This window comes from Pygocentrus nattereri, chromosome 10 (assembly GCF_015220715.1).
Source record: "Pygocentrus nattereri isolate fPygNat1 chromosome 10, fPygNat1.pri, whole genome shotgun sequence".
NCBI classification, from domain to species: Eukaryota; Metazoa; Chordata; class Actinopteri; order Characiformes; family Serrasalmidae; genus Pygocentrus; species Pygocentrus nattereri.
The window spans coordinates 24,688,938-24,715,180 of NC_051220.1; the positions used below are offsets into that span (position 1 = coordinate 24,688,938).

At 40.5% G+C, this 26,243-nt stretch overlaps 1 protein-coding gene across 1 annotated transcript; it reads left to right on the forward strand.

Annotated features, from left to right (window-relative positions):
• Positions 1-474: 474 nt before the first annotated feature.
• Positions 475-17,201, forward strand: peli2 (pellino E3 ubiquitin protein ligase family member 2). Its single transcript, XM_017711809.1, has 6 exons — positions 475-837; positions 3,961-4,090; positions 8,873-8,974; positions 10,352-10,549; positions 11,221-11,409; positions 13,284-17,201. Exons 1-6 carry the CDS (start codon positions 761-763, stop codon positions 13,872-13,874), a joined length of 1,287 nt encoding a protein of 428 aa, XP_017567298.1. The 5' UTR covers positions 475-760; the 3' UTR covers positions 13,875-17,201.
• The last annotated feature ends 9,042 nt before the right edge of the window (positions 17,202-26,243 follow it).

A 26,243-nucleotide genomic window follows, 5' to 3' on the forward strand; every position in this document is an offset into this window, starting at 1 on the left:
TTAAAAACATCTTACATTTGGCACATGTTGATCCATATACGGATGAACAAGAGCCAAAACGTGAACTTGCAGCGAAAAATTCGCTGTGTTTTCTTTCTAACAAACTAACGCATTTTGAATGCAGTCCTTATGCAGCTCAAATAACGTACACATATGGGTGTGGCTGTCCCTTTAAATATTTTGAACTGTTGCTCTTTGTTTACATAATTGAAGGTGCCGCCTCAGACCGTGGCGATCCAGGGCTGTTCCACTTGAGGGGATGGCTGTACTTTCACTTCAAGCTTGTTTGCTTGGAAGTAACATTGACAAACAGGTTATATTCTTGGGTCTAATTATAGTGTCACTATGATTATAGCGTATTACATGTCAAAAATGAGAAAGGCCAATGTAAAGTTTGTACAGATTTCACTGCGTCCTCCCCTCGTACAAAGTAGGCGTAAGTGAGTGGTATAATCCACCCCCTACCGTGTAATGTTTTTCCACTTGGCAGAGAGAAGGGTGAAAGCTCGAAGTTAGGCGTCTTTAGTGATTGTGAAATGTTTCGGAAAGGCGATATTTTTTCTGTCCACCCTGTATCTGATGCATGAATTAATCGAATTTATTTTGGAAAAGGGGGGAAAGCTTGTGTGGAAGCGGGAAAGAGGCGGAAAATGGCTGTTAGTCGCGTCCTTTGAAGTATTTTTCCTGTGATCTTTTTTTACTGGACTGGGTCGACTAACTGCAGCCTGAGACGCGCTCGCTTACTGAAGTGAACAGCCTCATGTTTTCACCGGGTCAAGAGGAGCACTGTGGACCCACGAAAGAGCCTGTGAAGTACGGGGAGCTGGTGGTTCTCGGGTGAGTTTAAAATCAATCAGTTTTTCATTTTTTTGAAACGCTGTAGAGGAAAAGTGAAGTTGGCTGTGCGAGCTCATATTGTATGGGGGTAAATATGTGTCTGAGAGGAGGTCGGGCTGCTGTCTGACTTTTCACTTCGCAGAAAACCTGAATCTAACTCATTCTCCTAATTCTCCACACGGAAAGTGCCTGTTTACACAGTCGGTATTTTGGACGCGCGAGCGGTCCTCCCCCATCCCTCGCAGTTCACGCGCTCACGTTACTCAACAAATGAAACACGTGCGCGCTCCCCTTCGAGCATTCACCACGCAAAAGCCAACTTACTTTTTAGTCTGCCAGGATGGAGGACTAATTATTTTGATATATCTCGCATTACACTCGCCTCATTATAGCAGCGAAACACACACTGATTATTACTTAACGCCTGTAATTACGTTAACCAAATTTAGCTCCAACACCAGCCCTCTGAGTTTCTGCTTTAGGGCAGCTGAATTTACTGTTGTTGCATTAATTTCACTACGCCGGGCTCCTCTCTTCACTTGCTCGGAAGTTCCAGGGAGATTTAGGGCTCCGAAGGAATTCGGAAGTAGGTGTACCCCCACCCCCCCCGTGACCGAGCCAGTCTATTGGTCTCTTTTACAGGGTTTCCTTCATTCGGCTCCATCGTAAATCAAGTTTATTTGATAACCAAGGATGGTAGACATGAGCACCCTTTAAAAGCGCACAGCACCATTGAAATATAAAACCTTGAAGTTCATTGAGTCATGGCTAGAAGGAAATTAATACTTCCCACATTTTCCTGTAAGCCTGCGTTTTGGGGTTTGTCATGCTTTTGGTCTTCATTTCTAAACGTGTTGTGTCCTCGTCTCAGAGGGATATTAAGAATGTAGTTTGCTGCACTGGTCACATGATTACTATCCGTGTGATTACGAAATTTACATTTCCAAAGAATGCTAATTGTTTCGTTCGTGGTGACTGACCAACATTAGGCAATGCGTGGCAACTGATGGCTGCATCTCGGTAAATATCCAAAATATTTGTTCGTCATCCAGTGTGTTGTTGCAGTTTCTCTTCGCTCAGTTTAAGCCCAACAACAGTACCATGCCTTTGCTGTCCTGCCTGGCACTGCCTGCTGGCACACTCGGGGGAGAGACCATGGCTGAAAGAGCGTATTATTGATCTGGGCACAGGCACTGTGTCTCCACAGTCCTGCTGTCTCTGTTCATTGTCCTAACTGGACTGACTGGCCTTATTGATAGGGCTTTGTATGACCCTGCTGGCCTCTTGGTGAAGATACCTCTGGCATTACAGGTTTATTTTCAGTGACTGATCTTTATGGGTGAAACTGAGGAAGAAGGATGTGTCTGAGCCACGGAGTCTTTGATAATGTCCTGTTTTCATGTGTCATGTGTCTTACTCTTTCCTGTAATGGCCACACAAACAGCCACATTTAAACACAGTCGTCTGAGAGAAGTGAAATGGATTATGCTGCTCTAGATATGTTGTTAGGTAAATATACATCGATTTCAGTAAGATAAGCTTTGCAAATAGTTTGAATGGATTTTTAAATCCTGTTAACATTGTGCTCTGTTAATGTAGCTTTAATTATACAGTGTATAAGTTAGAAGAAGTTAGACATTTCCTTAAATGTCACTGCAAGCTTAATATTAAAACATGCATGGAATAAAAATAAGCTTGAAATAGTGTTGAAGGCACAGATACCTGTTGAGTAGTAATGTATGTTGTTTGAATGGACACGCAAGTCTAAACCTCTGTCTTTTTGCACAGACTGCTTTGGATGGCCTTTTGGGTGTTGTCGCTCTGATAGTCAGGATGTCTTAAACATGTTATGCCGTTGTTCACAAGTCTTCACACAAGTTTTTTTTTTTTTTAACCAAATTTAGGGCATTTGCAGGAAATTTCTAATTGTGATTTAGAGTTTGGGGAATGCATAGAAATCTGTGACCATCAGACTGATTCTCAGTGCAATAAAGATCAGTAGGAATTGTGAGTCTGTTAGCCTGCCATAGTGCTAACTAGGAGGATTCAAAACTGTTATGTATTGAATGAATACATTGCTTGAATGTCTGTTACAAGCTTTAAATCTCCATGTGAACGCTAGACGTTAGAGGAGATTAGCTTTACTGAAGCAGTAGCTGTCTGTAACATTGTTCGCATGCATGTGCATTTCTGTCCACCCATAAAAATGAAATTAGTCCTTGCATGGGTGGCGTGCATAGCTGCTCAGTAGGATTTGGTTGTCTCTGACTGTCTGAACTCATCTATAGGTAATTTACAGGATCATGATTATTGTTATGTAAATTTCCTGTAGTTCATAATTTGTAATTTAAATCTGTGACATTCCACTCCTGCAGGGAGGTTTTTGCTATGTGAATTGCGGTGAAAATGCTGATGGGTCTTTGCAAGAGGCCCCTGGTTTAAAGACTGGTCCAGCTAATCTGTCCCGCAGAGCGTCGGAGGATAACTCCTCCACCCTCTTTGACTAAGGTCAAAAGGGAAAGGGATTACAATTAGCTAGTTAGAGATGAGCTCCTCCTTGAAAGAGGATACCATGGAGTCACATTTATTACTCCTGTTATCTTGCATGTTCTATCTCTCAGATTTGAGTACCATGGACTATACTAAAGAGCATCAGCCAGAGAAGCTCACAAGCTGCAACTGTAATAATCAACCTTAGAACAGCTGCATATCTATTGTAGTTTGATGCAGGATTTCTTTGCCATAGCAAGCAGTTTAAGTGCCTAATCCTGAGGTCCTGAAAGTTTTTCATTCTCCTAAACTAGTTCAAGCAGTGTGGTCACCCATTACTGTACATACATTTTAAGTTCACACCATGGATATGTGGATAATGAGTCTAACCACAGAGAACCCTCTTGCCAAGGTGTTTACCGTAAATCAGATAATGTTAACAAACAGTGTCATGGGTGACACATTTCCACTAGCCCATATGCTTAGTGCTGCTGTAGTTTCATCTACAGAGTGCTAGTGTTATTTGACACAGAACACGCTGCAATATGTTTTGTGCTGTTTAATCTGCTAAATCATATATTTAATCACTTCTTATTAAAGAAATAAGTAAATTTTCCTTTCTGTTATACGCAGGTACAATGGATCACTCCCCAGTGGTGATCGAGGGCGGCGGAGGAGCCGTTTTGCCCTCTACAAGAGAGCCAAAGCCAATGGTGTCAAACCCAGCACTGTACACATCCTTAACAACCCCCAGGCGAGCAAGGTAAATACAAAACAGTTCATAACACCTTCATTTTTAGGTTTAACTTATTGGTTGGTGGGAATAAGCGAGTTGACTTAACATGTTGGCTAGAGTAAGATGGGTCTTTAACAGCCTCCTCAGCCATAGTATGTCTGCATGTGTTGCTGTAATGGCTTTCTTGCTGAGCCTTTCCAACCAAACAAAAACTGTATTAATGACCATAGAAGCGGCATTCCCAGCTGTGGTATCTGGCAGGGAACATCACTGATAAGATGCTGGAACCAGACTGCACTGCTGGCCAACAGATGGAGTGATGTTGGGGGCTTTCCCCCCTTCTCTGACGTTTAATACGTTGTTTTGGGCATGGGTGTGTCTGAATAGAATTCCATTGCTGTTAAGATGTGCTTGAGGGGCAGATGCCTCTGTGGTTAAGCATTTGAGTTGTATGCATATGGAAATCAAGCACTGACAACTTGTGAAGGCAGCCTTGAGATATCAGCTCTTTTGCCATTTGCAGTTTAGTGCAACTTTTTTGTTGTGTTTTTTGCCTTGTGCACCAGCTGGAAGCATCTGATCTGGGCCATCTTGGCTCCAGAGCGTTTAGGCTTTGTATGTTTAGTGACTGGCTCTCCCTGTCATGGCTGCTGACTGTGCCCTTTTGATGGTGTTCCAGTAGATTAAAGGCTAGCTGCTAACTACCAGTGCTGTCTGTCCAAGAGGATTGTGCTCAGTGACAAATGGCTCATCAGTGTTTTTGCCTCTGCAGTGAATGGAGAAAATTTTTTAAAAGACCAGAAAAAAGTAAATCACCTGCTCTTCTGTGTAGCTCTCATTACTTTGGTCTCCTCCTGAAATAGTGTAACATTTCTTTCTAAATGCAGCACTGATTGTTTGAGGTGATTTGACCTTTTTTGAAGAGCACTGTTAGGGAAAGCTACACCAGCTCTCAAGAGACTAAAGGTCTGCTAGAAGTGGTTGATTGTTTAAATATGCTTGTTTGGGACATGGCCAACAGACTAGAACTTTCCTTCAGTCGTGTCTGTCAGGGACTCAGAATAGCCATGGAATTTTGCCACTTCGTTTTACATTGCATGCATCCATGTTCCTCCTCTCCTCTTTTGCCTTTAACCTACTTGCAGGGTTCAGGGCTGTGTGTGTGTGTGTGTGTGTGTGTGTGTGTGTGTGTGTGTGTGTGTGTGTGTGTGTGTGTGTGTGTGTATGTATATATCACACACACACCTTCTTAGGACACTGACATAAAATTATGTGTAGCAGAGGTCTAGATATTACATTAATGAAAAGCTTAGATGTCAAAAGGCAGGATATTTAAAAGTGAAAGTAATGCTTATTAATTCCAGCTCCACAAAGTAAGCCATGTTTTGCCCTCATAGTGAAATTCCCTGGCATGCTTTTTTAAAATTTTTGGTGGAAATTGGTGGGGTTTTGTAGCTGTTGGTCACTCTGCATTCCACTGTCATGCTGAGTTAAGAGTGCCTGAAAATAGCTCTGTACACACTGTCATCTGTGAATCATACTGCTCTCAGTCTCTGCCACACTCTTCTGACCCTCAGCTTCAAGGCCTTCTCCTGCCCCAGGCACCAGCCCTCAAGGTGTTAAAGGAGGAGTAGCTGCCATCTAGCAGTGACGCATGCTGCAGCTACATTATTGTGATGTTAAAGTGCTACAAAGAATAGCCATTCTGATTATACATAGTGTTGCTCTGAACTTTGGCAACTGGGTCTGCATTCAGACAGTTAGGTCACAAAATGTCACCCAACTCTTCATAGAACAATGTGTGATTGTTCATAGATGTCTGTGGAGGTTTTTCAGTGAGTGATGTTTCATTGTCAGTATTGCTTTGTGAGCTTTGCAGTATTGATGGCTGTTTTCAGTGGCAGCAGGCTGTAAAACTACAGCGTGCTGTGACCCGTAGCATCTCCTCACCATTTTCGTCATAGAGCTTAATTGTTAAAGGGTACGGCTGCTCAGAGATGCAGTATAACAGGGCAGTGTTTTCACAGTGGGCCTCAGGGCCTATTGTCTCTGGTCTTTTTTGGTGCTTTTGTATCCCACTGTAAGTAAGGGATGGGATGGGGGATGGTGGACCCCCTGTGGTGCTGGAAGTAAGAGGGAAGTGCTGCACCCCCACTGTCTCTCCATGTTTTAACTTGCATGTAGTTCTCACTCACAAACACTCACCCTTATCTTCCAGTGCTGAGATATGGCTGTGGACTATGAATTTAACTACACACTTAAACTCTCTCACATGCGCACATCTGAATTAGAACTCTTGTATTCACTCTTTGTCTAAGGATGGGCAACATGATTGTATTGGTTTGTAATACGTAATATTATTTTTGTCAAATGTTGAATAAAATCAATGTAAAACATAACTCTAATGGGGGGGGGGGCAATTAGGATGAATAGTTACTTAGATAGTAGAGTGAGGCACTAAGTCAAATATTTTGGGATTTAATATATATATATATATATTTAAGTAAGAAATATTAATCATTTTAGATAAGAAAGCTACACATCTCTGCTACCAATGAAAACACAACCTTTATTTCAAGCATCTACTGGCTGTGAACAGTTCTGAATTATTTTTCATGTGTTTTTCATGTACTTATCTGCCGATGCAGATTAATAGACATTCATAAAATCTTGAAACTGGAACTTTATCTCTAAATCTCCAATTATTTACTTTAGGAGTTTTAGTTTTAACACTTTAGACTAACCCTGCCTTATGGATGCTGTACTTCAGTCTGGCAACTCTTGCTCTAAATGCGTTACTCAAAACGGTGTTACAGAACTGCCAGAGTTTTAAACATAACTCTAATTGGGGGGGGGGGGGGGGCAATTAGGATGAATAGTTACTTAGATAGTACAAAATTGGCCTGTATTTTGTCTGTTTCTACCTGTCCACAGACCGCAGAAAATGAAAATTTGTGATTAGGGCTGTCAAACTATTTTAATAATTAATTGCAAATAATTTTAAATTCATAATTAAATGCACAATTTTTCTTGTTCATGATCAAATTTGTTTTATCTACTCAAATACATTTGTGTATTGTTGCTCCTAAGGAACTGTAGCTTTCCACTTTGCTGTTACTTTTATTAGTTTGTTGTTTGTTTATCCATAGGTCTCTCGAGGGCACAATTATTGATTTACATTTACAGCATTTAGCAGATGCTCTTATCCAGAGCGACTTACAAGAAGTGCTTTATCTATCTAGAGAAATTATCTTTGCTAGTTACCAAAGATACTTTCTCTAGATAGACAAAGCTGTATTTGAACAAGAGGGCAGTTATAGATCCTGTCATGGTGAAATGTGGCACATGAGCAGCTGGACTTCAGTCTGGACTGCTGTAGTTGATCAAAGAGTGAAACTAGGTAAATGGGATTATTTACAGTGTTAATTTGACAGCCCTAAGGCATATCCATGCATGCCGTGATGCATATTGTGTTGTAGTATTGCGTTATATTTTGGACATATTGCACATCCATTACATCCACACAGTTATGGCTAGAACCACCAAGCTTGGTCCACCTTTTAGACTGAGCTAGCATATATGGGGCATGTCATATGCATTTGATTCAGTATGTGTGAACTGCTCATGACCTCTGTTCTACACTGCTGACGTATGCTGTGTCAAGAAGGATGGTGTTAGCAAAACAGATCACTTGCCTTACTTTTATTTACACACACACACACACACACACACACACACACACACACACACACACACACACACACACACACTTACTTTTGTAGTGTATGTGTGTGTGTATGTATGACTATTTTAGAAATCACATTTACACCAGCCCCGGTATTCTTTCTCTCTCTAGCTGTTCTTTCCACTGTTGTAGTATGTGTGACCCAGTTTCCACTCTCCTTTGAGCACATGTGATGGAGATGTGGGTAATTTGGAAATCACAGATTAGGGAACGAGAAGGGGGGTGGGGAGGGCAGGGGAGGGGAGGGAAAGGAAAGGTGGTTACACTGTGATAAAATCCCTCATGTTATTGAGCCCTGTGGAAAATGAGCTGTGAAATGGCCACATTTAAACCATGTGATTTTTGTCCTTGTCTTGGCCCCTGTTAGTCATTGTGTATTTTGTGTGTGCTAAGTGTAAGGCTAGGGGCTATTTGCTGTAGCAAATGAAATTGTATTTGCCCTCATTGTACCCCATCAGTGTAACCGTAACCCCAATCATGCATAATATGTTTTTAATAAAAACTCCAGTTTATGACAGCTGTGCAAGCCACAATATCTTAATTTAGAAAGGGTCAGTGCTCAGTTATTTTTCTGTAAAACCTTTTCATGTTATGTTTGATGTTGTATTCTATTATATTCCGTGAATGTGTATTAAGTCTCAAATAGCTCTGAATTATAATGTGATCCCTCTGATGATCTTACAAGTGAGTAGGTTACATATTTTTGCTCAAAAAGCAGCATAAGAGGTATTTCTGTTGGTATCAAAACATTTAACATGCCTACCAGTTCTCTCTAATTCCTGAAAATATTTGGACTTCATGTTAAAACTTTTTACAGTGCACTAAAACAAGCCTACAATTGTGAAACCGATGTTGTTTTCACACTCAGTAAGGCAGGGTAAACATGTGGTTATGCAAGAACAAATAGAATGCTTCCCTGTGGTAGTTCCGTTTGCTTGACTGTCGTGTGATAAAGGAAATTAATTTTATTCGTCTGTGTTATCTTGTTAGTTTGTGCTTGTAATGTTGTCTCATCAAGACAACTGACTTGTATTACAACCATTTTTTTTATTGTGACGTTGTAGGCTGTAAACTGCAAAGGCCAGCACAGTATCTCCTACACTCTGTCCAGAAACCAGACTGTAGTTGTGGAGTACAGCCATGACAAAGACACGGACATGTTCCAGGTAAAGTAAAACATGCATCCACACACACAGATCTACAATCAGTCTGTATAATAGATAGTGGTGTGTGTGTGTGTGTGTGTGTGTGTGTGTGTGTGTGTGTGTGTGTATAACAAAAATGAAGATAACTAATTGAACAATAGCAACTACTTATTGGCATTTAATAAATTTGATTTAAAAAAATCTCCATCCATCCATCCATCCATCCATCCATCCATCCATCCATCCATCCATCCATCCAATTTTTTTCTCCTCTACTCAGAGACACATGTGCTGTATACTCTGAGGCCTGATCCCTGTCACAGCTAATCTTAATCTATGATAGGAGACAGCTATCCCAGCTCTCTCATGAGAAACAAGTTATTGTTAGAGACACGTCTGCAAGCATATGTGTGCTTGGCTGCGTGTACCCATGTATGAGCAAAATGGGTCAAAGAAATGGCAACAAATGGCCAGAAATGAAAAGCAAAAACAGGAACCCACAGTAACCCACAGGGGGGAGAATACAGTAATCTTATTAAAAGGACCTAGGGCTGGAGACTCTGCAGTTTCAGTGGTTGTGTTCTTTCTTGTACTTCTATTTTTAAGTGATGTTCAAGGAAATGTTTACAATTCAGCTTTTTAAACTAAAACCACTTCTTACAACTTCCATGTCAACCAGTCTTTTTTTTCCCCTGAATGCAGCTCACAATTGCTTTTGAGAGAGTTTAGAAGACTGCCTTTTATAACCTGGTTGGTTTAAAGCACTGTTATTATGTTTATGTCAAAGCCATATAAGGGCTAACTGACACCCTGTAAAGGCCACTTAAAGGTCATTTTGTAGAGTCCTGCCCTTTCTTTTATATGCATACTCTTGCAAGACCAGATCTTAATTTGCTTTTCTAGTTTGTATAAGAAATATGACTTGTAATGGAGTTTTTATTTAACATTTAGTTTTTTGTACACCGGAGTTAAACAGCTAAAGCAAAGCAGTGTTACTGAATTAAGCTAATAATTAAGATAACCATCAACATAGTTTTGTGGATGTTGATAATATTTTCAGTGTTCTGGCTCTCTCTCTGTTATTTGTGTTCAACAAATGTGACCATTTCACGGCAACTGACAAATCGTATCAGTCAGCACTGTTTAACTAAAACTGTTGAATTATAAAGGTAAAATGTACAATTTAAACATGCACTTATACATGTGGATATTACCAGTCATCAGAATTTGTATCCCCTTAAAATGGCTATCTGTATCTGCCACATAATGTTTATATTGGTCACGCCTTGGATATATAACACACATGGCGTAGCTGACTTCTCTTTTGTTGTTTTGTGTTACTAGTAACATGTTGGCAGTATTTGGGTGACCATTGTTCCGTTTCTGCTGTGTTTGTAGATTGGGCGATCAACGGAGAGCCCCATTGACTTTGTAGTGACTGATACGGTGTCTGGGGGTGGGGACAGTGAAGACACGCCCATCACTCAGAGCACAATCTCACGTTTTGCCTGTCGAGTAGTGTGTGAACGCAACCCTCCATACACTGCTCGCATCTATGCTGCAGGCTTCGATTCTTCCAAGAACATCTTTCTAGGGGTGGGTGCTCCTTCATCACTGTGCTTCCCTGGCTTCATTCATGTATTTCAAACACTTTACTTAAACCCTGCTAAATAATATGGACATAACGATGCCATAAACATGTCATGACACATGACTTGTACTGTCAAAGGTTATCATACCAGATAGTTTAGTAATATAGCAGTTACTAGTAATTATCATGACTGTTTGTCACTAATTTCTGCTACTTCTCCTACCCTAGTTAGCCATCAAACATTATGACAACTGTCAAGACCATTACTGATCATAGCTACACAACATTGTTATGTTACTGCATATAGTCTGTAATGATAACTTATAATGGCATATGATATCTACTGTGAATGTTCATGGCATGGTTTATGGCATCCTGTGTAGAAGGTAAAGTATTACCCATGTATTATGCATAAAAAAAACAAAAAAAAACTCTCCACTATTTTATCACTGGTATTTGAGGAAGTCACTGTCTATATATACATAAATGTCCTGGCTAGGGAAGTATCTTCTTCTGCTGATTCAGTGGAACCTTCTAGAATAACCTGGTAAATATAGGCTTGTGCTGATCACCTACAGAAAAAGTCACTGTAGTCATGAACATGTGGAGGTGTTGGTGTAATGTAGTACTGTGTTTTTTTTTTTTTTTTTTTTTTGCTCTGTTCACCTGTCCACAGGAGAAAGCGGCCAAATGGAAGAATCCAGATGGCCAGATGGATGGCTTGACAACCAATGGTGTGCTGGTGATGCATCCGCGGGGTGGATTCACAGAAGAGTCCAAGCCTGGTGTATGGAGAGAGATATCTGTGTGTGGAGATGTATATACGCTGAGAGAGACTCGCTCTGCACAAACACGAGGAAAATTGGTTAGTGTTGCCAGAGTGTTCCATCCTCCTATCAGACGTAGATCTACCTTGACTTAAAGAGGAATTCCACCGAAAACAATTAAAATGTGTTCTTTGCATCTCCTAATTCATTCTGCTACTATACAAAGTGTTCCTGCCATGCTTACTGCTGTCAGCCATGCTTTTTTCTGTGTACACTGCTAGGTTGTTGTCTATGGTTAATTAATTTCATATCTTTCCCAAAGTCATTTGGTTATATCAACTGCACTTAAGTTCCCAATGTGCATGTAGATATGACTCTCATTTGTTTACAGAGTCACATACCGTGAAGCTCCTGTCTGCTGTAATGCCATTGTGGATACAAAGTGGCTCATTTTGTCTTGTGCAGTGGTGAAATATATGGCCTTTGGCCTTAGCTTTCTAGTAATTAAGACCTCAGGAGGTGCGATTTAGCAGCAATGACTGCTTTATTCTGATGCTCTGCACCAAAACACTTTTATTCTTGCAAGCCTTGTAAGGCATTAGGAATGTAGCTATGCTTGCTAGAATATATTTTGGTAGCAAAAATGCATGATTATACCCAAGTGCATCTTGTATGGGTGGTCTAATGATGACATGAATTTTCTAAGCATTTTGGGTTTGTGTTCTTTTAACAGTCTGGTGTACATATGAATTCTGAGACACATGAAGTTTAAATTTGTGGAATTCCTGTTCAAATTTCAAGGTTTTGTCTCCCTCCTTTTTTTTTTTTGCTCTGAAATGGGTGAGTGTCTTAAAGGCATCATAGCACTGAAGTCACAAGAGTGCAAGAGTGAGAGAGATGTCATTTGAATTCTCTTTCTAGTAAAGTATGAAAACTATGCAGTTTGAACACAGGAATTATGATATTTTCAATTCCTGCAGTTTTGGAGCTTAATTTACCAACAGAGCAAATGACTCTCCTATGACTAATCTGTTGTGAAAAGGTAAAAAAAGAAATGGAGAACATTCCATGCTTGTCTGGCCTTTTAAAGCACTGATTTAGAAATTCTGAAGTGCATCGCTTTTGAATCATTCTCATAGCCAAGATACTAAGATAAATTATGTTTTTGCTGAAATTAATAAATTAAATTTATAAATATTTTTTTATAAATAATTGTTGATTTTATTAATGAAATTAATGTAATGTGGAGAGCTTTCATGAATGAAGTTAGATATAGGTATATATGCCATGGTTGGACAGGTTCTGTCAGCACTGCACCGTCTTGAGCTCTAATCTTTATAGTATGTAATAGGTATATCTTGGTACACACTATTCAGAGAGCATTCAAACTGATGTTAGAGATCTACAAAAGCTTTTTGTTTGGCTGCTGTTTAGGTAGTAAAGCACCAGACATCAAAAATAAGTGTGTGGGACAGATAAGCATTTTGCAGACATGATAAACCGATTTGACTTAACACTGCTCAGCATATCCTTTTAATCACCTACTTGGGGCCAGAAGGATCTGTGAGTGTTTTTAGGCCTCTACCACCCTCTGGAGGTCAACTGATTTTACACAATGTCTAAATGTCTCCAATCATATGTGGGATTCTTGCCAGTTGCATGGAATGATATAATTTCTTCACAAATAATAATGCCAGCAAAATAGTGCCAAGGCATGAGACTACAGACTGAAATGAGCACTGAAGGCTTATTTACCTGTACAACTGAAATTAGTGGTGTAGTTGATCATTTCTGTCAATTTGTTGTTTTTACACATCAAAAGTATCAAAACTACTCTAGGCACTCTAATTTTTTTAACTTAAGTAATTGAAATCAATTATTTTAATGAGTTTTGATGGTTCATTGGGAAATTCGTGAGCTTGTATGCTAATCTGTGTTTTTTTTTTTTTCTTTTTTTTTCTTTCATGATCAGGTGGACAGTGAGAGCAATGTGCTGCAGGACGGTTCTCTGGTTGACCTGTGTGGAGCGACACTGCTGTGGCGCACTGCCGAGGGCCTCTTCCATACCCCTACGCAGAAGCACCTAGAGGCCCTGCGACAGGAGCTGAATGCAGCCCGACCCCAGTGTCCCGTTGGCCTCAACACCCTGGCCTTCCCTAGCATGCAGCGCTGCAGCCGAGCCGTGCCCAGTGTCGCCTTGCAGGAGGATAAGCAGCCTTGGGCCTACCTGGCTTGCGGCCATGTCCACGGCTATCATGACTGGGGTCACCGCTCCGAAAGGGAGCCCAATGCCCAGAGGGAGTGCCCCATGTGCAGAACTGTGGGCCCCTACGTGCCACTGTGGCTAGGCTGTGAACCAGCCTTCTACGTGGACACGGGTGCACCAACACACGCCTTTGTACCGTGTGGTCATGTGTGCTCTGAGAAGTCTGCCCGCTATTGGTCGGAAATCCCCTTACCACACGGTACCCATGCTTTCCATGCTGCTTGTCCGTTCTGCGCCACCCAACTCGATTTCACACAGGGATGCTCCAAACTCATCTTCCAGGGCCCTGTAGACTGAGCCTGAATGTTCAATGTAGTGCTGGTGTATGAACGTAGAATGGATCCATGTGAAGCCTGGGATGGAGCTGTAGATGAAACATGATAAAGAATTGTTGCACACCATAAGCTGTGAAGCTATCCTCACGTATTTAAGTACTTTGAGGAATATAAGGAAGATTTTACCCAGCTTGGTGCTCTATTCAATCTTTTGCGATTATCTTGAACTTGCCCTGGAGATCGACTGGGTTTTTGGCCATAAAATTCAGACAGTGAGTCTGTTTTATTAATACCATGAACTGTTGGATTGCTCCACTGGAATTTCACCACACCAGCATGATGAAAACACTCTGAGAACACTTTCAAACAATGTTGCTGAGCCTTGCTTAGATCCACTGATTTTAAAATAATGTATTTAAAAGCTGCAGACCAAGTTTATTAGTCATCAGATTATCACAATTAAGCTTCAAACTATTTTGGGAGTACACCTATATACTTACAGCTATAGACACAAGATCTCTCAAAATGCAAACACTGACCACAACATTTGTTTTGGATTTGACACACCAAAATAGTTGTTGTCCAAAGAAAAAAAGCAGCCAAAGCTGAAATATTAGGCTACCTAGATCAGCCTTTAACAGATCAGGGATAAATATGGATCACTCAGAGCCATTGCTTGATCATGAATAGGATTATGCATTGTTAAAATAGGTATAGGTTAAACGTGGTTTATAGTTTCTAGCTCTTTTTGTTGTAACCAACTAACGTCTCTGAACGGTAAGATTCTCTCTAACAGTTGCTGACTTAATGTTTCCAGTATATGCTGTTTTATTGTACTGTAAATCCTGAACTGCTTGCATTGCTGAAAGGAACAGTATGCAATCATGACTGATAGGGGAGCGTCATGCTCTGTAATCAACATCTAAGCCATAATGAGCTAGAACCTGATTTGAACAAAAAGCTGGTCATTTGTCACTTTTGGAGGTTTTGGAGTATTTGAAACCACCCAGAAACTGCCTTTATTCAGCAGGCTGGCAGCTTCAGGCTACGCCTTTCTTTTTGATCCCAAATTTGTCATCAGTGGAAATTCAAATCTTAATAGGATGTGAACGTGTTTTATGAGGTTGTTTTAAGATGAAAAATGTTTATTCTTCTATTTTTCTTAACCTTTGTACAGAGATGGATTTTAGTGCCTGCAAATGGGGGAATTTTTTACTGAGGTTTGAATGAGCTATTTTAAATAGAAGAAGTTTTAAAAGATTATAAAAGATTTAAAAGAAAACAGCCCTGTTTTTGTCTTCTATTCTCTCTGCAGATGTATTTTACTACTACCACATGCATGTACAGTTTTCTAACAGAAGAACTATTTATTCAGAAAGTGTCTTGTATTTTAGACAAGTTCCCATTTTCTAAAAAGGAACAGTTATTTTGAGTTCAGTATTGCATTATGTCCTGACAATACTGTCGCCTGGAAGGTGTGACTAATGTCAAAAGTTGAACAGAAACGCCTGTTGGGAACAATGCACTGCCTGGCAAATGTTCACTGGTAGAACCAAATACACCTAACTAAAGCAAGCTTGTTCCTTTTGGTGAAGATTATTTCAACACTGATGTGCATGATCTGGATGGAATCCTGCAGATATAGTAAAATAACTTGCAATATAACTTGTAATATGGCACCTGGGTGAGCTGACATGAATAAAAAATTGGGTCACAGGAATTTGACCAATCGTACATTACTCACACTGTTTACGGTGTTTCTCAGAACACACAGTGAACACTTATCGGAGATTAGTTTGCATGCTCACATAATTAAATAATTTCTTTACAAAGGGTGCAAAGGGAACACAACAACACTTGATTTTTAGTGCACTGGCTACACTACTAATTATCACAGAGGCCAGCATTGTGATGATTAACATTTCACTGTATTGTGCTCCAGTTGAGCACATTTAAGCATAGTGAAATAACATCATGTCACAGTTTTGTTGGAGAAATCATGTTTTCATGATGGTTGGTTCCATCTATAACCCCTTTTAAAAGTCACTAAATTAGTCTATATTACAAATGACACATAGAAAGACTGTTCCAGCCGGTGTTGGTATCGCATACCAATATGCTCTTAAAGTCAATTTTTCAAAGTCAGAACTTTTGCTGCAATAACCATTGTCTGTTTGGGTACGTTTCTTCCAGTTTTGCAGTCTGTTTGGAAGTGATCTTTGACCGTTTGTCCTGGTAAATTTGTTCCAGGTTTTTCAGGTTGGTTTGTTGATGCTTGTCAGTTGTAATTTTTAAATAGGGCCAAAGATAAAATCTCAATTTTGTTTTTATTCAGTATCTTCCTGTATTTTGCTCAATCCGTCTATCCTACAATTTTAACAAGATGCCCCGTCCCCTCTGAGGAAAAGCATCTGCATAACAGGAAGCTGCCACCCCCATACTTCACTGTGGCGTTTGTTGAAGAATGAGCAGTGTTAGGTTTGTGCCACACATAGCATTTTGAATTTTGGCTAAAAAGCTCAATTTTCATCTGATCTGACTGCGAAACAAAACATTTCAGCTTGGTCTAGACTGACTTTAATGTGGTGTTTTTTTTTTCTTTTCTTTCTTCAGTAATGGCATCTTTCTAGCCACACTCCTATGCAGGGTAGATGTATGCAGACTTCTAGATACTGTTGGCTGGTGCACCCTCACTCCTCTCAGCAACTTACCTCTGTAGCTCCTTCAGAGTGATTGTTGGCTCCTCTGTGGCTTCCATCTGAAGCCCCCTTCTTTCTCTTTTGCGAGATGGCCTTGTGCAGACGATGCCTGGGTGGTATGCTCCAGCTTCCGTTTCCACACAGTTTGCCCAATGGTGCTCTATGCAATATCCAAACACTTGGCCCTTTTCCATCTTGTGCATGTCTGTATCTTCTGCTTTCTTTAGAATGCTCTTTGGCCTTCAATTTCACAGCTTCACTTTCAGATTCAGTCTAGTAATTGTATTAAGGACAATTGTAAGCTAGTTGTGTCCTTGTTAGGGCAGTATCTTTCATCTGTATAGACTTGGAGCTTCCATAGTACACAAGTTGAATTCTTATGCAAACAGTATTTTTCAATTAGTAATTTTTGTCAAAATTTTGTTATATAAAACCAATATCAATTGAAATCAATACATTTTTAGGCTCAGTCTTTTTAAAATCAAAATGGAACAAAGCATAAAATATCAAGGTGTCAAGGTAATCCAGATGGCTGATTTTGAGAAGGATGGATACTTTTGTAAGACAATGTATTTGTTTGGATTTTGTGACTTATGCACACAGCTTGGTGATTAAAAAAAACTTGTGATGCAAAAATAGTCTTTCAGAAATGCCTGTCTGATTGCTGTGAATTTTTTTACGTTGTTATAAAATACGAGAGAGCCGTCAAAAGCGCTTCGGTTGGTTGAATTAAATAAAAAAGTTACGTCTTTCAGTATTGGTTTGTATGCTGCTCTCCCCATCTGCTGAAGTAGGCATCTTATCAAAATAGACTCAAACTTTTTTTGTTATTTTGAAACGATCTTGTAGATCAATAATCAGTACTGTGAGTTGAGGTCATTCATTGGGTGGCCTTGGATTTCCTGCTGTCTGACGTGCCAAATTTTGACATGATGCTGTGGGAACTGGCCTTCATCTCTTTGCCTTCTTCCTCTTCACTGAAGCAACATTCCTCTAGCCTGTTATTGGAAGGATTCCCACTTTACTCACATGCCTTGCTGTCTGGTCTCATTTATACACTCATTAGAACGGATTCATTCACAAATGAAGTGCCTGAAATTAGATATAATAGGTAGTGAAGCTTTCAGATCAAACTTTCTAAACTGCATTGATAAGAGTTCAGTACTTGAATCTTTTCAGAATGGTGTGCTTTAGTGACACCTGGTGGTTAAAAGCAAAAAAGCAAGTGTTAATCAGCTGTGTCCTGTCGTGGTTGTTAACTCAGCACAGTTTCATCTCTATCCCAGCACACTTGACTGATCCAGATTGTGAAGTGCTTAGTAGTACCCTGATGAGATGCATCAGGTGTGTTTTAGCAGGGAATACTTAAAATGTGGGGTGAGAACCACCATCTTTTTATTAAGGTTATCAGCAGCATAAAATATATAATAAAATAGCATCACTATAAAGCTATGGTGCGTGTTTAACTGTTTTGCCCACTACTCCATTACCACCAAGGCCAACTAGAATCAGATGCTTCTGGGTGTTCGCTCTGAAAATCTGCAGCTGTCCCCAGGCAGATAAGGTTGGGCCTCGCTGTGTAGGTCCTCTGTCAACTTCAGTGCAGCTTTATCTATTAATGAACTGTGGGTAACTTTCTTAGCTTGAGTGCTTGGTCTTTAGCTTTGCCTTTACCTATTGGGTTACTTAGAAATAGATTGTACCTGGTGTTTTATAGCAAGCTTGCTGAATAACACAGGCATAACCTTTATCATTTTTATCCTAGCCCCAGTTCCTGAAAAAACCTGGAAATTCCTTGGATAAACCTGAATAAATGAGTCAAGAAACATAACTGCAAATGCTTCTAGACAGGTGCACCGCATCATACACTTCAGCATTTAACATGTTACTCTCTGTGGCATATAAGAATGCTGAGCAAAGCTGGATGACCTCGATTTTGGATCAAGACGGCAAGAAGAAAAGATCTTAAGGACTTAGAAGGATGGTTCATTATTTAAGCATGGATAGGAAGAGCTTCGCAAGATAAATTCACAAGGGAGATTTCAATGATGCAAAAAACGAAATGTACAGGTCTACAGAGATGTGGGGGGAAAAGTGACATAGTGATATATAGATATAGTGATGAGTCATTCTTCACCATAGTGTCCCCATGTAGTGGGTTACATGAGCCACAAATGGGCGAGTGCATGTCTGGTGCCCAAGAGAAGAGTAAAGCCCTGCTTGACCCCTACAGTGAGGGTTTCCAGAGGCTCTATTAGACTGTGGCAGGTTGATGGCCTTTATTATATGATGAAACGTTTCGGTCATGATGGGAGTGGTCTCATGATCTCATAGAGTATCAGGGACCACAGAATAGTTTGATGAATATAAATGCTATAAATCGTACACTATGGCTTTCACAGTCACCAGACTTCATCCCAGTGTTAGGCATGTTAGACAGCCACCATCAAAAATAATTGGAATCCATGCCTCCATCACAGGTCCAGAGCTGTATAGTCTATGCCAAGGTGCTCTGAAACAGTTCTGGTTACTTGTGGTGGCCCAGCATCTTACTAAGACACTTTATGTTGGTTTTTCTTTTTAAAGCCAATCCAAATGCATGAATCACAGGTGTAGGTTTGTGAAACACTTTAAAATTGTAAACACAGAGTTTGTCATTTTAATGTTCTTGTATAAGAAAATGGGGCATCACTGTTGTGTCTTGTGCTTGACTGCTGCTGATCACAGATGAACATGAGTAATTAAAAGTCCAACCAACTCTGTACCATAAAGCAGCATTTCCATTCTTTAGTGATTCTTAGTAGTCAGCTGAATTTCCCACTTTTTTATCTTCCTCTTCAGGCTTGCTCACATGTTGCATCATGACTCTTATTACAACACTCTACTCATTTACACATTTATCACTGTAAAAAATATGGAAAATGTCAACAGACTATTATATTATTTGATTAAAGAATCCAGTCACATGTCCCACCAACCCCCACCCCCACCCTCAACCCTCCGCCCACACACATACATACACCCAAAACGAAGTGGTAAAGCTGAGTGATTTTAAATCATAGTAGATCTGAGTTACCACTCTCTTTCAGGCAATGAACTAGATAGCACTAACCCCCCACCCCAACCCTCAACGCCCCCCCCCCCGGCTCCAAAAAAAAGCAGTAGTTCTTTTTATAGCCACAATAGGGCGCTGTTGTCACAGTAATCAGTTGGACAGAAGTTCAGCTTGGCATAAAATAAACATTTCAGTCTTCTATAAGTATGTAAATGTAAATGGAAGTTTCTGTCAGTGTCTGACATGGGCAAGGAAAAAGTAAGTCTGCACAAGCAACATAAAAACAGGTTTAAAAATAAGTGTTAAAAAAATGACTTCGATTTTAATACAGCAATTTTAAAATCTGGTCATTTTTGCACTTTATATATGGAATAATATTGCAGTGTTTATCGGCGGCGTTCTCATTTGTGTTTTGACATTCTTGCCATGAGAATAAGTGTGTGAGTGCAGTGTGAGATAAGAACACCTCAAAAACCAAACATTTGCATTACTGGGAGCCATTCTCTAATAATTTCACACAGATTTTTAGACATGACAAACACTGGTATTTTGCAGAAATCACATTCAAAAAGGGAATGACTCCTGTCAGTTGATCATCTATAGCCCAGTATGTGCTGCGTATGGAGAGCTCACCCTATCCATCTCAAAAACGCCACAAAAATCACAGTGTGAAATAGCTTTATATAATGGCAACCGCATTATCCACCATACACAGATGACATATTTGTCCTTTTCATATCATTTCTCTCTACAAATAAGGGCATATAAAAGGATTTAGATTTAGAACATGCCATTTAGCTGCTATGAAAAGAAGGGATCAGCGGGATGCCATGAGTGCTAATTAACATTTCCTCCTGTAGATGTTGGAGAGATGGGACATGTGTCTCCGTCCCACTCGGTGCCGTTTTTCTGAATGACAGTGAATGTGTTAAAGGTGACAGTGTGCTCCTTTTGGAAATCTCGGCTTGGCTTGCTTTCACCTAAGAGGGTTTATTAAAAATGACATAATTTCTGCTTGTATGAGGTGGCAACACAGCTGTTCCTGTATCCTCTGGAGATTTTGTGTTTTGTGCTGTGCTGCATTGTGAGACAATGTTATATAACAGAATAAGGTATGTTGTAATATGTAATATGCTAAACAACACACCTAAAATATGAGAAATATACACTTGTAAATTTAAAATATGGAAAGGTAACTCATGGTCATAAACCACATTCAGCCAACTCAAACTCTTTATGGTCAGCTTTCTATTTGTAGACAACAAGGCCTTTTCTTTGGAGAATCCATTTTGCTCTTATGACATGTTACTCTTGCTTTGCTACTGATGAAATGCATTCCTCTAATGTATTCATGTTTCAGATGACTCCAAACTGTACACACACACAGCTGTTTTGGCCTTAATATTAAGAGCTTTATGGCAATCAGGCTGCCTCTCATCATACAAGTGTTTTACCTCATGCCGACAGACAGGAAGGTAGAGAGGCGTGCAGAACTGAAGACAATGTCTCTTTATTCACTCCCTCCTGCCTGTCTGCCTGCAAGATGCCTGCCAGCTCGTGTGTGTGTAGCTGAGGGATCAAAGCGTGCAGGAAAATGAAGATGTGCCACCTTGCAGGAGCAAACAGAAGATCCATGATTGTTTGGTTTTCCTTTTGACTACACATCTTAACACACAGATCTGTAAAGCCAGTAACACAATGCCATATTATTTACAGCCTCAGATGAATCCAGTCTGCCCTCGTCTCACACTAGCAGTAAAGTGGGGATGGGATGCATGGGGATGGGGCCCATGGTGCAGGGGAGCCCACCCCAAGACTCACAGAAATATGTTATTTCCTAACAAAGTAGCTCACCTTAGCTTCCATCAACACCACACAGACAGAAAGGACTACTGCTTGTCTCCCTAAAATGCATCTCATCCACGTTAAGCAAGCAGTATTAAATATAAATATTTATTATTTATAGTTCTAAAATCACAAACACACATACATATATATCCATATTACATAACATACAAACATGTATATATATATATATTATTTTCATATTATATTATTTGCATATATATTTTCGTAGTGAAAATATGTTAACATGTCCTCTACAAAAAACACATTCCTGCACATTTTAATTCACAATTACTCTTTTAATTCAACATATTAAAGAAAACAACATTTTTTTTCCAGCATTTTAAACTTGAGTAAAGTGAATAAATTGTGCTCTAAAAATGGCATATTGAAGTTTGTTCTCTGTAAAGGTTGTGTACTCAAAAAATCAACAAAATATTTATGGGGTCTATTTTTTTCTTTGGGGGGAGGTCAAGTTTCTGCACTGGGGCCATAAGATCATAATCATATCACTGCTCACTGGCTGCTTTCTTATTGGTCCATATTTTGATGCCTTTCCTGCTCTAACAGGCCACCTAGTCAGCTAATTAAGAAGCACAACTTGAAGTGTATTAATGCAGAGTGAGCTGTGCAGGAAAAGACTGGGATCCACTCAATGGTCAGTTTCTGATCATAGAGCAGTTCTTGACTTGAAATTTTGTTGGAGCTCCAGTGTGTTATTGTACACCTGTGGTACAGTACAAAGGTCAGAGACGTCCATTCATTTATTTAATTTCCAACCTAAATGGCCAGTAAGTACAAGTCCAAGTCATCAGTCTTTCAGGAGATATTTCTGAGGAGATTAGATATGAGATAATCTGCTTGCATAAGGAAGAGAAAAGCCAGTTGAAATAAAGTGAAAATAGGAGAATTACTAAAAGATATAGAGAAAAAAGGCTCCTAACAGAGCAAAGCCTGGCAGACCACCAAACCTGACCTCATCAGAAAAAACAGGCTACAGCTTTCATCCTCGAGAGAGAGGAGAAAAGCTCCAGTGTTGCTTCAGATTGAGGTGAGCGGACCTCATAAAGTAGCCAGTAGGTTGAGTGTAAAGGTGGGCATTTCTAACAGAGTGGTCTCCTTTTCCAGCCGGTCAGAGAGAAGAATTATGAAAAGTGTAGGAATGTGTCAGACACACAGTCAAACCTCTGCGAACAGTGTGTTCTCTCTCTCTCTCTCTCTCTCTCTCTCTCTCTCTCTCTCTCTCTCTCTCTCTCTCTCTCTCTCTCTCTCTCTCTCTCTCTCTCTCTCCTGCAGTCTCGATCAGACAGCGCTGTCTGCGTGTCTCCTGTCTTAAGCAGCGTCTCTTTTTGTTTCTCTCCGTGTCTCCGTGTCTGACCCCCGGTGTAACGGCAGGGCTCGTGCTACAGGTGCCACGCAGCGCCCCTCTGTGTCCGCCCTGTTACCTCCGCGCGCGTGATCGGCTGTGAACAGGAGATAGCGAGCTCTCTCCGTCACCCCTCCTCTCCCTGACCCCTGATGAAGTTAAAAACACGCTCGAGCGCCACGCCACGCGCGCGCCCCTTTCCCCCGCGCGCTTCATTCACGCAGCTTGGCAGCCGCTTTTAATCTCGCGGCAAATTGAGGCGGCGGGGGATCGAGCCGCGTGCTGCACGCGCCCTATTAATGCCTCACGCTCACTGTCTGCCGCAATTAGTCACTGTTTACTGCTGCAAATACCCCGTTAATGACGCGCGAGAGGGGAGAAGAGAAGATGACAGGAAAAAGAGGAGAACAGAGGGGAGAAGAGGAAAGAAGAACACAGGGGAGAACAGGAGAGGACAGTAGAACAGAGGAGAGAAGAGGAGAAGACAGTAGAACAGAATAGAGAAGAGGAGAAGACAGTAGAACAGAACAGAGAAGAGGAGAAGACAGTAGAACAGAATAGAGAAGAGGAGATGACAGTAGAACAGAGGAGAGAAGAGGAGAAGACAGTAGAACAGAATAGAGAAGAGGAGATGACAGTAGAACAGAATAGAGAAGAGGAGATGACAGTAGAACAGAGGAGAGAAGAGGAGAAGACAGTAGAACAGAATAGAGAAGAGGAGATGACAGTAAAACAGAATAGAGAAGAGGAGAAGACAGTAGAACAGAATAGAGAAGAGGAGATGACAGTAGAACAGAGGAGAGAAGAGGAGAAGACAGTAGAACAGAATAGAGAAGAGGATAAGACAGTAGAACAGAATAGAGAAGAGGAGATGACAGTAGAACAGAAGGGAGAACAGGAGAGGACAGTAGAACAGAATGGAGAAGAGGAGATGATGGGAAAAAGAGAAGAACAGAGGGTACAAGAGGAGAGAAGAACACAGGGGAGAACAGGAGAGGACAGTAGAACAGAATAGAGAAGAGGAGATGACAGTAGAACAGAGGAGAGAAGAGGAGAAGACAGTAGAACAGAATAGAGAAGAGGAGATGACAGTAGAACAGAAGGGAGAACAGGAGAGGACAGTAGAACAGAATGGAGAAGAGGAGATGACAGGGGAAAAAGAGAAGAAAAGAGGGTAGAAGAGGAGAGAACAACAGAGGGCGGTGAACAGGAGAGGACAATATAACAGAAGGGAGAACAGGAGATGACAGGAAAAAAGAGAAGAACAGAAGGGAGAAGAGGAGAGAAGAACAGAGGGGAGAAGAGGAGAGGACAGTAGAACAGAAGGGAGAAGAGGAGATGATGGGAAAAAAGAGAAGAACAGAGGGGATAAGAAGAGAAGAACAGAGGGGAGGAGAGGAGAGGACAGTAAAACAGAAGGGAGAAGAGGAGATGATGGGAAAAAAAGAAGAACAGAGGGGAGAAGAGGAGAGAAGAACATAGGGGAGAAGAGGAGAGGACAGTAGAACAGAATGGAGAAGAAGAGATGACAGGGGAAAAAAGAGAAGAAAAGAGGGTAGAAGAGGAGAGAACAACAGAGGGCGGTGAACAGGAGAGGACAATATAACAGAAGGGAGAAGAGGAGATGACAGGAAAAAAGAGAAGAACAGAAGGGAGAAGAGGAGAGAAGAACAGAGGGGAGAAGAGGAGAGAACAGTAGAACAGAAGGGAGAAGAGGAGATGATGGGAAAAAAAAGAAGAACAGAGGGGATAAGAAGAGAAGAACAGAGGGGAGGAGAGGAGAGGACAGTAAAACAGAAGGGAGAAGAGGAGATGATGGGAAAAAAAGAAGAACAGAGGGGAGAAGAGGAGAGAAGAACAGAGGGGAGAACAAGAGAGGACAGAAGAGAGAAGAGGAGATGACAATAGAACAGTGGGGAGAAGAGGAGAGAAGAAATGAGAGAAGAAGAGGAGAGAAGAACATAGAGGAGAACAGGAGAGGACAATAGAACAAAGGGGATAAGAGGAGAGGACAATAGAACAGAAGGGAGAAGAGGACAGAAGAACAGAGCAGAGAAAAGGAGAGGACAGGAAAAAAGAGAAGAACCAGGGGCAAGGACAAGAGGAATAAGAAATGGGGGGAGAATAGAGGCAATGAGAGGAAAGGGAAAGAAAAAAGAAAAGAGAACAGAGGAGAGGACAGGAGAACAGATGAAAAAGACGAGAGGAAACCAGACAGAAGAATAGAGGGAAAAGAGAAGAGGACGAAGAACAGAGAAGAAAAAAGAGAGAAGACAGGAGAGAATAGAGGGAAAATTAAAGAAACAGGAAAAAACAGAGGGGAACAGAAAGGAGAGGAAAGGCCTTAGGGGAGTTCCTCACCTCAGAACAGATGGTCAAATCACTCTTTTCTTGTTTTCACTAAACCTTTTGATATAAAAAGGAGTGGTGAACAATTTCCTACCTCCTCTTGTCTTAAAATATATTTAAGAAAAAAAAGTGATGCTAATTATGTTTTCATTAAATTACAACACACATTTTGTGTTAAAAGCACTGTCCATAATGCAGCACACAGATTTGTATAGTTAATGACACAGCCTGTCATTTTTACACATTTGTTTTGAGAGTGTACACACAGAAAAAAGGTACAATGCTGTCACTGAGGTGGGACCCTCAGGGGTACATCTCAATACCTTTAGTCAGGGAACATAACTGAATCATAATCCATTGAAATGATACTTTCTAAGTTGTACTGACTCCATAGACCCCATCTTGTCTCCAGGCTTTCATTCTGCTGTTCTGTTTTAAAACATTAGTTTATAAAAAGATGCAAATGTCTACTTTTCCACTAGGAAACTAGAACTACCTTAAGGTACACAGCTGGACCTGAAAACTGCTGTTGCACCTCTGAGGGCACACTTACATTGTTTGTACCTTGATGAACGACTCATGTACCTGCATGGTACCTTTATTTCTAACAGTGTAATAAAATATGCAATTCTATAATTCAACACACAGTGTCAAATATGAATAGATCGAGCCCTTTTATACAGAAAAAAAGAAAATTACACTGTTGTTCATTTTAATCAGTTATTTCTTGTAGGGATCACTTTAAACATGCATGTAATTGAATGAAACTGAGTCAGTCACGTTGTTTCAATCAAATGCATTTTCATTCAAGTCAGATTTACTTGATTAGTGTTTGTTTGCAAGCTTCTTAATCAACACCCTATTTGTATATTGTTTTACTTGTTTAATTACCATCTGCCCTTTTTTCCCCCTGACATAGCCTACTTCCCCTCACGCATGCATCTCCTTTCTACTGTCTCGTTAACTGTCTAGCACGGTTGGCTGTAAGAACAGGTACAATAGTACAGTAACACTGTAAGTAAATTACATAGATCGAACTTAAAGGCTTAACACATAAATGTATGCATGACAAGAAAT